Genomic DNA, 12,507 nt, shown 5'->3' with positions numbered 1-12,507 from the left:
AAAATGTATTCAGGAAAAGGAGCAAGAAAATGAAAGCAAAGGAGGATGTTTTTGTAGAACATGGTGAAATTTCATGGCATGATGATAATATCCACACTGAGTGACTGGGAACACCAGAAATAATAAATGATCAATACAAATATTCTCTTAGATATTTTATTGCTTTTCAAATTACATGTAAATTTAAGGGAAAAAAACCTGACATTGTGAATCAATACCTAAACTATCTAGAATCTAGAGATATGGCAAAATAAGAAATACCATTAAATAAAAGGAAAATTTAAGTATTTAAACATCTTTGTAAAGATCTTCTAAATGTCTTTTTACCTATCAGACCCAAATCTACATTATGTTTTCTTAAATCACCGACTCAGAATCATGTTTGGAGACCAAAAGTCAAGAAGACAAAATCCTAAAGAATTAAAGCATTTTGCATCTAGGTGATTAGTACGTTTTCCAAAAAATTCAAATAATTTGCAGATGACTCAAACCCAGTTTTAATCTTCTCAAAATCTACTTGCCTAAAGTCCAAGATGAATTGATAATCCTTATCTAACATTGCAAGTTCTGTTCTTAAGCCATATGATTCTTAGCCTAGTAAGAAAGTCATTGGAAGTCAGTCTAAATTTAAAGCTGTTAACAGGACCCAATTCAGAATATAAGTGGCTTCAGGATCACATGAGCTCTACAGAGACCTTTCAGCTTGTTTAGACTACATGAACATGGCAAATAGCAGCAGCACTTACCTTTCAGTGTGGCCTTCTTTAATACCTTCATGGCATAAAGCTGTCTAGCATCAGAGCCTGAGATTTTTTTAACTAAGAACACCTATATTGAAATGACAGAAAATAAACATTACAAAGAATCACAAAATTCCTTTATTATAGTAAGAACCCATTATATATAAATATATTCTAACATATTATAAATGCATTTTATCTAAAATATTATCAATTATTAAAAAAAGTTATAAACAGTAGTTATAGATTGACATTTCAATACAGGTGACTGATTCTTTTTTTCATTTTGTGGTTTGCCAGTTCCAAAGAAACATGTAATATACAGAATAAGACAAAAAAGTCTTTCAACTATAAATATAGCACCTAGAAAACAGCCCCACACATACACAGCATACCACAGGAGATGGGTGGCTCTGCTTTATCAAAACAAAATGCTTCTGAGTCCCTCAATTTTTCTGGGTGCTGGAGTGTAACCTGGGATTTCATTCACCCTAGGCAACCACTCTACTGCCAAGCAATAGGCCCAGTCCCACACCAAAATTCCTTTTTCTGTTAGTTTTTTATAAATCTGATTTACCTTCTCCATTACCTTCTTGTCACCTTCCCCTTCCTAACTAGTTTTCCTTCTACTGTCATGTCTCTTTTTAATGGTGACCCAATGAGCTTAATTAGGGTTGCTTACAGGAGAATGGGCAAAGCACTAGTGACTATACAGTGAAGAACATGGCCCTCCCTTCCTGAGCAACCATTAACTGTCTATGAATCCTCAGGGAGGGAGGTGGGCCCTTCTGAATTACCTCTTTCAAAATTCTTACACTGGGGTTTCTTGTGACAAACTTCTGTTGACACAGTTACTCACAGATGAAGGTTTTTTCTGTGTATGAAAAGTATACACACATCTATCTCACTGCTGAGGAGAGTAATTCAAAGCATTCCTAATCATGTATTCTAAACATCAATATTTAACTGACTACGCCTTTACCTTTTTACCAGCAAATCACCATATATATCAAAATATGAAGAATATAAGGTCCAGGATTATTATTTAGCATCTTCAATTTTCATATATTTGGGGGTATTTTGAAAAGCGTGTGGGGTTTAGGCAAAATAAATAAGATGTGCTTTAACAGTTGTGCTGTAATACAGCTGATACAAACACTATCACTACATCATACTCACTTTTACTATTATATTCATAAGCTTTGCCACCAGGCCTTAAAGAGACCTGCTAAACAGACCTGAATTTCTGCGCGCGTGCGTGTGTGTGTGTGCATGTGCGTGTGTGGTGTTTGATAGAGAAGGATGCTGGGTGTCCTACTCTATCACTTTCCACTTCACTCCTTTGGGACAGACTCATTCTCACTGAACTTGGAGCTATTCTGGTAGTTAGTCAAGCTCTAGCAACTTTCCTATCTCTGCCCTTCACAGTGCTGAAGTCATGGGTGTCTAGGGCCACATTTGGCTTTTTACATAGATGCTTTGGATTTGAACTTTGGTGCTCTTATTCAGCCAGTCATCTCTCTAGCTTTTGGACCTATGTTTTAACCTATTTCTTACATAATCTTTCAAATCAAGCAGAGTCCCCCATTTTTTAATTTTGTTTTTTTGAGACTGTGTCTTATTCTGTATAAACCAGGCTGCCCTGGAAATCAGCCTGCCTCAGCTTCCTAACTGCTGGGAATTATAGATGTCAGCCCCATGCCTGATGGAAAGCAGTGTTCCTGAGCTGCTGTGGGTGAGAAGAGAAGCAATCACACCCAAGATTTAAATTTATAGTCAGCAAAAACAAACAAACAAAACCAAAAAAATTAGGGTCAGCTTTTAATTATCTGACTTATACACTATGTGATTAGCATAAAAATCTCAAAATAATTCAGCAATTGATTCTCAGGCAAGGCAGAATTTTATTGTTTTGAGAAATGGTACAAAGACAATGGGTAACGGGATCAACTGAAAAGTACCACATCTTACATTGGACCCCAGAGGCAGGATGTGCTTCTCATTGCCAGCATTAAGCCCCACCCAGAAGCTCTTTTAGTCAATTATGGGGAGCTGACCTAGAAGGATAACATCACTTTTAATAAGTGTGGTTCTAAGGTAGACTGCTGTTCAAATGTTAAAGGCAGTCAGCTATTAGTAATAATTATAATGAACATAAATAAGTTCTAATTGGGTAGAGGAAATTAGGAAATTGCCCTATCAATGTCTTCATTCCATTGTAACAGAAAAATTTGTTTCAGTTCTTTGAAAGCACCTTCTTAGTGACTTTCAGCACTTCTTAACTTCAGAAGTATTTGCAGTGCAGCATCATGATGATCTGAGCAGGCAGGCCAGTTTTATAGCTGCCCAAGTAAGGACTTAGAGAAGTCAAACAATTTGCTTGTGTCACAGTGGGACAAGGTCCGGATCATATACCCAGTTCTAGCACTCTGCTCATGGCATTCTTTAACTGTTTGCCAGTAAGCTGCCAAGCTCACTGACAACAGCAGGAGTCCTCACTTGCCCACGCAGCTATTTTAGGCTCTGACAGGTCATCCCTGTTTCCTTGGCTTACACTGGCCTTTAAGGATGAGTAAGAAAGAAGACACCCTGTTTTAATGTTTGCTATTTATAGTAAGGCACTTAAAGTACTTTTAAAGAAATAAAGGGAGAGGCATTTGAAACCTTGAAACTTAAATATTATGTTCCTTGAAATCTAATGTATAAAAATACACTCTTCTATTTGGGTTTGTTGAGGAGTAGGCAATACAGTTAATGCCAGATATGTTTGGCCTTGTATCATTTAATTCTCACTGCTATCCTATGAGGTCAGCACTATAACTCATTAATATTTTTCAAAATTAAATGTTAGGCACCATGCACAGAATCTCTAGTCTAGTGGGAGAGATAGCCAATATGTAATTTTACAAATGAGTAATTACAACTGTAGTGCGTGCCATAAAGTAGAGGCATATAATGTTCCTAAAGGCTATATCTAAGGAATGTGACAAGTAGGGTGGCAGGGAAGTCTTCTCTGAGATCACTAACACAAGAAGAACTAACCAGCTGAAGAAAGCTTAGGACCAAAAAAAAGGCCAATGGGGTCAGAACACAGTGTTGGATAACACATAAGCTGATGTTTTAGAGGTGGCTACGGAGTCAAACTCAGAGGTTCCTCTGCAATTTTAAGAATTTGTTTTTGCTGTCCGGTGAAGATGGTGCATGCCTTTAATATCAGCACTCAGGAGGCAGAGGCAGGAGGATCTCTGTGAGTTCGAGGCCAGTCCGGTCTACAAGAACAAGTTCCAGGACAGGTTCCAAAGCTACAGAGAGACCCTGTCTCGAAAAAAAAAACCAAAAAACAAAACAACCACAACAACAACAAAAAGAAAAAGAATTTGTTTTTATGATAAAAACAAAGGGAGGCAGCTAAGGAGTTAATATAACACTATTTCGTGCCATTTCTCATGTTCATAATTGAGGTTAAGAAAATACATTGGGAAGATATTCTTTCAATAGACCAGGAAAAGACAGTGGCAATGCAGGATAGGACTTCTATGATTTCAAAAATATTTACTAAATCAACAGGATTTGGTGACAGATCATACTGGCTGGGGGTGGTATATGACACAGTGGTGGTTAGAGGAGAGGAGGGAATGGACCTGAAAAAGATGTTAAGAATTGCTCCCCAGTTTCTGCTTATTTAACTGGATGCTATTCATAGTGACAGAAAAAAAAAATAAAATAGGATAGGTTTGGGGGTGGGAAGGATTATGAGTTTGGTCTTAGACACACCAAGCACAAAATAAAATGCCTTGGAGACATAAGTGGGGGTGAGGAATAGCCATAGAAAGAGTTTAGAGTTCAGAGGAAAAACTTAGACTGGAAGCATAAATCTGTGATGTCAGCAACATGTGAAATACAATTAATACAGGGATATAGAGAAATCAATTAGTGAGGAGTACAAGATGGTAGTTTAGAATCAAACGTCAAGGAACTCCTATCTTAAATGACATGTTAGAATATGGGAACAGAGCTCTAAGAGATTAACTAACATAATAATAAGTAGAAAAAAACGAGTTCAGTCTGGCTGACCTAGGGTTTACACTTATTTTCTATGGGGGGTGGGGGTTAAACTTAAAACCATCATGTTTTGCTGGCTATTGAGTCTATATTTGGATCAGAAGTATACTCTGTGTTTAAAAGTGGTTAAACAACCATAACAAATTATCTGCATTAAAATATTCAAGAGCTATCCATTGATGCTATTTTGATGCTTACAGAGCATGACACCTTCCAATGCTTTCTTATAGAAAGGTGGTAAGGAATAAACTGCACTGTCAAGTTGGGTGTACTCTCAGAATATCTTACTTGTTGTGGATCTGTCTAGAAAAATGAAGTAGTAGCAGCTTGAGAAGTGGAAAGCAGAAGGACTGTTGGGAGTTTGAGGCTAGTGTGGGCTAGAGGGAGACACTGTCTTAAAATAATTACAACAATGAGACAACAAAAAGAAGAGAGTGTATGAAGGGGATGGCTTGTGATTTTTAATCATTTAAGAAGCATGAGAGCTGGGAATACAGCTTAGTGATACTGTGCTTGCTTATTATGCCCTGAAGCCCTAAGTCTAACCTCCTCATCACAGACACAAAACAAAGTAAAACAAACTAACCCATCCATACACCCACCCCAGCAGCATGACAAGAAATGACAGTCTTAAAGATAAAAAATTAGTATGAACATTCAATTTACTAAGGTTTCTACTATAGTTTTGAATAATTCTATTCTTTTTATACTTAGTAAGAGTAAAAATTATAAAAAATATTACTGGTAGGTAGACTGGTAGCATTTCACAAAATACTTGCTTTCCAAACATCTATGAATTATAAATATCAGCTCTTTTTTGAGATAAGTTCTTCCTCTAGTCTAGGTTGGCCTAGGCTGGCGTCAATCACGGTGATCATCATCCTGTTTTATCCTCCTAATTACTGGGACTATAAGCCCAAGACATTAACTCCTTTTAATTCTGAACATCATTTAAACTTGTATTCAGTTCCTTTTAACTTTTTTAAAAAAAGGATTTGTTATATATATAGTTTTCTGCCTGCAGGCCATAAGAGGGCACCAGATCTTATTACAAATGGTTGGAAGTTGGAAGAACAGGCATTCTCTTAACCACTAAGCATCTCTGTAGCCCCCCCTTTAACTTTTTTTTGAGAGCATCTTAGATTGGTCTCAAAAATCTGATTCTTCTGTCTCCACCCCTTAAGTGCTGGGATTAGAGGCTTGTGTTAACAGGTATAGTATTGTTTTTCTTGTAACTTTTTTTGTTTTGTTTTGTTTTTTAGACAGTCTATGTAGTTCTGGCTGTTCAGGAACTCACTGTATATATAAGGCTGGCTTTGAACTCACAGAGATATGCCTGCCTCTGCCTCCTGAGTGCTGGGATTAAAGGCATACACATTATGCCAAGCCTTCTTGTAACTTTTCAATCTAAACCTATGGCATACCTCTTTCTTTAGGATAAACGTGTATTTTATTATTTATAATTTAATTTTTTTATTTACATTTATCTATGCCTGTGTCTATGGATGTGAATGTGACCACTGAGGCAAGAAGAGTATGTCAGAACGCTTGAATCTACTAGGAGTTACAGCTGGTGTAAGATGCCCCATGTGGGTGCTGGGAACCAAACTCTTGTCTTTTGAAAAAACAGCAAGCATTCTTTCAAACAATTATTTATTTATTATGTATATGGTGTTCCTGTATGCATTCCTGCCAGAAGAGGGCACCAGATCTCATTTCATGATGGATGTGAACCATTATGTGGCTGCTGGGACTTGAACTCAGGACCTCTGAAAGAACAGTCGGTGCTCTGAACCTCTGAGCCATCTCTCTAGCCCACAGCAAGAATTCTTAATAACTAAATCATCTCTCCAGCCCCATCACATATATTTTAATGAATATATAACTATATATATATATATTTACAGGGCATAATATGACAATTTGAAAATTTTATGTAATGAATAATAACCATATCTGAGTAATTAGTATTTTCATATCATTAAACATTTATAGTCAGTTGTGGGGTAGTACATGTGTCTATAATCCTAGGACTCAGGAGACTGAGGAAGGAGGGTTGTGTAGCCTACCTGGGCTACACAGTAAGATTCTATGTCCCCCCAAAGATGTTAACTTTCCTTGTGCTGAGAAGCTTCAAACTTTTCTCTTTTTTTCCCCTATATATTGATGACGTAGTTACCATCATCGATACCACAGCCGAGACTCGAACTCTAAACCTTGGGCAGAGCAGTCGGAGCTCTTACCCTCTGAGCCATTCTATCCAGCTGTTTCAAACTTCTTTTCTAGTTCTTAATAATATATGTAATAAATTGTTTTTAGCTATAGTCATGCTATTGTGCTACAGAACATTACATTTTATTCCTTCTATGTATCCATTATCTAGCCTCCCTCTATTCCAAACTTTTCTACTTTCTACAGTCACAGAATTTCTATAAACTTTGTTGAGAGGTTGAGAGCACACAATGACTTACCTTTCCAAATGATCCCTGCCCTAATACTTTCAAAAGCTCAAACTGGGAAGGATCTGCCTTTTCATGTCCTTCCTTCACATGATGTGTGATTGCAATTTCTTTGATACTGCCTTCTTCCTGTTGAAATAAATAAAAAGAGACAAAACACATTGTTAGCCATAATCAAACTATCTTAGTATAAGATACTAGAAACTCTCTAATATACAAAACTACTCTCTACTACTTATCAAATTAATAGAAAACGCGGGGCAGTGGTGGCGCACGCCTTTAATCCCAGCACTTGGGAGGCAGGCATTGCTGTGAGTTTGAGGCCAGCCTGGTCTACAAGTGCTAGTTCCAGGACAGGCTCCAAAGCCACAGAGAAATCTTGTCTCAAAAAAACCAAAAAAAACCCAAGTAATTATACTTTTAAGCTAAATGTTAGAGAATGTTAAACCATATTAGCTTCGATATGATATCAGCACTAATTATGCCCAAATCTGTATTCTTTCTCTTGGAGATAATTAGAACAGTTTTGAGGGGGAACAAAAGCGTGTGAGAACATCTGAAAATAGCAGATTAGAGTACTATACTGTGCCTGGCACGTGACTATACCAAGTGGGAAAAAATGCTATATATTAAAGCACTATTTGTTGGAGAGAGGGACTGAAAACTGTTCTAGAGTGAACACATGGTTACATCCTTAACATAACTATTTAACAAAACATACTGAAGAGGAGCAGAAAAAAGTAGAGTGAAGCTTTATGTTTGAAATATCTAAGTTACTTCTCATTCTCAAAGGAGAGAAAGGGCTAGTAACTCTAAAAACCAAAGTCAGAAAAGATTTAACATTTGGATGAAGGGATTAAACATGGGAGGAAAAGATGACTGTTTTCCACAATAAAACAGTGAAAAATCTTTGGGCTAAGAAAGGATATTTTGAGATAGTGTCTTATTATGTAGATGAGGCTGGCCTCCAACTTTTCTCCAGTGCTGGGATTACAGGCATGAAACACCACATTCATCTTAATGAAGGATCTTTAAAGCCCCAAGTGGATACTAGAAAATATATAATGTGTACATAGGATTTTAATTACTTATTTGTGCTGAGATGAACAGATTAATCAAGACAATATTTTATGTTATAGTCAAAAACAGCAATAAAAACCCAAACTTTAGCAAATAAACAGTCATTTCTAATTTGTTGACTTTGAATGCTGTTTTTTTCTAGATGCATAAATACTGGTAGAAGAATCTAAAAGTGTTATACAAATACTTTTGTTTTTGGAGCTAGGGTCTCACTGTTAATCCAAGCTTGCCAAGATCCTCCTGACCCTCAGACTAGGCATGTGCTACCATACTTGGCTAGCATTTTCTCATACCCTTAAAGGCTAGCAATAAGCTCAATGGTAGAACACGTGTTTAACATGTGGGATGTTCCAGCTTCAACTCCAGCACCATAAAACTAACCAACCAACAAAGTAACAAACAAGAATTAAGCTGTACAGAGATTTCTCAAAAAGATTCAACAAGATACCCTAATGTTTCTGGAAATGAACAGTAAGATGAGAAAATCTCCAGGTAGAAGACACAGAGGAATATACCATTTTAGTTTCCAAGGCTGAGCTGGTGTGTTGTTCATAGGCTAGACTACTACTTCAACAGCTTACTCATTTTAGACTGTCTTAGAATTTTAACAACAAAAATTTTCTCTGAATATTGTCACAAACTTTGTAATTTCACAAGCATCATTTCCTTAATTCTCCTGACAACCCTGTATGTGCAGTATTACAGTAGAACCAAGTATCAGCTGAGTCTAAGGTGTTACCTCTTCCTGAACACACTTCTCTCTGAATGAGACTAAGCAGTTACAGTAAGAAAAACAGGAAGCAAACTATCAAATTAAACAATCTTTCCAAAGAAGAAAGCATATGGAAGAGTGATAAGTAAGATTTGGATGAAGCCGGGCGGTGGTGGCGCACGCCTTTAATCCCAGCACTCGGGAGGCAGAGGCAGGCGGATCTCTGTGAGTTCGAGACCAGCCTGGTCTACAAGAGCTAGTTCCAGGACAGGCTCCAAAGCTACAGAGAAACCCTGTCTCGAAAAACCAAAAAAAAAAAAAAAAAAAAAAAAGATTTGGATGAAAATCCAGCAAATACTTATTATCTATTTTGTATCAAATATGCATTAAGTACTTTTACACCTTATATCTTTATGTTTTACGACAAACCTTTGACTTTTTATTAATATTTTTGAGGGTGGATGATATACAGAGTAAATTCCCAGATCAGACCCAAGTATTTCAGAATTCTAATGTGTTCCCCCCAACTCCATTTACCATGAGAAATTTAACAGATCTTTTAAAGGCAAAATGCTTTAAATACCCTGAAGTCTAAAGTTTAAAAGAGATTAAGGAGGGCTAAAGAACATAGCCAGCATGTTGCAGACTCAGGACTCAATTCTAGTTCTAACTTCCAAACAAGGCCCATAAAGTTACACTATTCTAAGGCTGGTGAATGTTCTTGATTTTCCACCCAAGAACAACAACAGGAACCTATAGACTTAGGCCTCTAGGCTTTGCAGTATTTGTTTTTGACACAGGGTATCACTATCAGTTTAAACCGGTCTTAAACTTCTGGTAAATATCTTCGCCCCAGGCTCCTAAATTCAGTAATTATAGGCATTAGCCAGTATGCTTGGCTGTAACTAGTCGTCTGTCTCTTGCTTCAGTTACCTCAGTAGCACATCCTTAGTAATAAAATGATTATTACAGAACCACTATTTGGATGCTTAGTGGTAAAAGAGCTCTCGTTCTTCTCCACACTCAGTGTCATCACAATGTATTTTAAAGACTAATGGACTGCAAACTTGACTCATGAAGAAAAGATGTCCTTAAATCATATGGCCATGAAGAACTAGATGCTCTGTAATAGTCTACATTTTAATCATTTCTTTTTCTTGGGTAAGTGGGATGTGATTCAATTCAGCTACCATGTTTTTGCATCTTAAAATCTATAGCAGATACATATTGTGATGACTTTCACAAGGATGCAACATAAGCAAGGAGAACAGCTCCTGAATCAAGCATTCAGCAGGATCAAGGCATACGGTTACAGTGTAGGCTACAATCAGGGGATGGATATCAAAATAAATACCCCTTACTATTCTCATCGTTGATGACAACCTTTCCTTTCCTCTCATGTTAATTAAGCCACTAAAAATGCAGGCTCTCTTTGATCTTTTCACCCAATAAATATATACTGAAATACCAGCTAGATACCACTAGATATCAAGTACAGTGCTTAGAAGACCTTTCATCCTTTCTTCTCCCATTCCAACGGCATCATGTAGACATAACCCTTTAATTTTTCATGTAGAAAACTGAAATGGGCATGGTTATGCATAATACCTTATCCTGCCTATGCCTACTTCTTTTTTGATACATTTTCTGAAAATATTCAGCTCCAGTTATGTGACCAGATTACTCAAACATCACTGCAAGTTCTCCTAAATTTAATATGCTGCTTCATGCTGGCATCTGAGGCCCTTTGCATCATAGCTTCAACCTACTTCTTTATTATATAATAGTCTTTTGTCAGTCTGAAATATTTTTCAATTTTTAAGAGTTTAGTACATATGTTACTTTCTACATGTGAATGAGCAAGTGTGTAGGTGTTTATGGAGTTCCTAGATTTCATGCAGTTAAGAAGCACCTGATGTGGGTGCTATGAATCAAACTTCAAACATCTATCTGCAAGAATAGCAAATGCTCTTAACTGGTGAGCCACTGTCTCTAGCCCCAGATATATTTCTTATTCCCTAAAAGTTTAATTTCTAAATCAAAGTAATAAGTGCACATGAATAACAAATGAGAGCAGCTTATGGTGAAAAGCAAGTTGCTTTTCATTTGGTCACCCAGAGTTTTATATTTCTTTATATATAATAAAGAGCCCCTCTGTGTAGCCCTGGCTGTCCTGGAACTTGCTATGTAGACCAGGCTGGCCCAAACTCAAGAGATCTGCCTGGTTCTATATCCTTAGTCATGGGATTAAAGATGTGTGCCACCATATTGCTTAACCCAGATTTTAAAAACAATTAGTTTTGTAATTACTTTGAATATTTAATTAAGTTTAAGACATCTTTTCTACTGTTTGATAGTTGTATTACTTCTACTTAAACCCTTTTTTCCTGTTTTTGAATAGAATCTTAACTTCTCAATTAGTAAAAGTCAACAGTGCCCATATAGTCTTTAAATTTCTCCTGCCTGTTGGTAGCTACATTTTTACATTGTTAAACCCATGAAGAAAACTAATATTCTGCACCAGAAATGCTGAAACATGCCTATAATCCCAGCTCTAGGGAGGCTGAGGCATGAGGAGCAGGAGTTCAAAGTCAGCCTGAGCCAACTTGTGTGTGTGTGCGTGTGTGTGTGCACTCTGGTGTTTTTATGCTGAAAGAGAATACCAATGCTCGGTTTTTTGTTTTTCAATTTAAAAAGCACTCTCTGTAGCCTGATCATAAATAAGTTAAATGCCTATACAGCAGCATTAACAAATTAAGAGCACACTAGGCAATATAGTCGGTTTCCTTTTATACAGGCTCCTAGCAATGAGTCCCAGGCCAATCCAAGGGGACTTCTTTTCTTTCCGGGCTCAATCTACTATTTTCTGTTATTTTTTTAATGTTTCCATCTTTTAGGATTATCCCTTGTAGTTTTCTATGAAAGATTACATGGAAGAAAATGTTTTTTTTTAAGCTTCCTAAGACAGGTTTTGCTATTAGCACAGGTTGGTCTCAATTCTTCTACCTCAGCCTTCAGAGCGCTTATAAGCATATTGCTATGCCCTGCTGGAAGATTTTCTGAATTGCATAAATCTGTAAATGTTGTTATTCTGTCCTCATGTTTGTAGTTTGGCTTGATATCAAATCAAGGCTGAAAACAATTTTGTCTCAGAAATTTGGTATCATTTATCCACTGCCTTCTCGCAACTGTACTGCTTACAAGATGGGTGATACTAGCCTAGGCATACTTTGCAGATCACCTTTTAAAATAACTTTTTACATATAATATTTTTTTATATTTTTCTGGTTTTTCTAGACAGGGTTTCTCTGTGTAACAGCCCTGGCTGTCCTGTAACTAGCTCTTGTAAAGCTGGCCTTGAACTCACAGAGATCTGCCTGTCTCTGCCTCCCAAGTGCTGGAATTAAAGGTGTGTGCCACCATCACTCGGCACATAAAATATGTTTTGGTCACA

General features: G+C 36.9%; 1 protein-coding gene across 5 annotated transcripts in view; it reads right to left on the bottom strand.

Annotated features, from left to right (window-relative positions):
• The window catches only part of Rps6ka3 (ribosomal protein S6 kinase A3), a 103,487-nt gene that overhangs the window by 40,564 nt on the left and 50,416 nt on the right, over positions 1–12,507 (bottom strand). For all 5 annotated transcript variants that reach the window (XM_038316621.1, XM_038316618.1, XM_038316619.1 and 2 more), the window contains 2 exons: positions 7,274–7,390; positions 747–828 (listed from right to left, as the gene is read on the bottom strand). In XM_038316621.1, the coding sequence (XP_038172549.1) occupies positions 747–828; positions 7,274–7,390 (199 nt within the window). The remainder of the gene's footprint in view (positions 1–746; positions 829–7,273; positions 7,391–12,507) is intronic.

The sequence above is a fragment of the Arvicola amphibius genome, chromosome X (assembly GCF_903992535.2).
Source record: "Arvicola amphibius chromosome X, mArvAmp1.2, whole genome shotgun sequence".
Classification (NCBI taxonomy): domain Eukaryota; kingdom Metazoa; phylum Chordata; class Mammalia; order Rodentia; family Cricetidae; genus Arvicola; species Arvicola amphibius.
The sequence above is the reverse complement of the archived record's forward strand: the minus strand, read 5'-3'. Positions and strand labels throughout refer to the sequence as shown.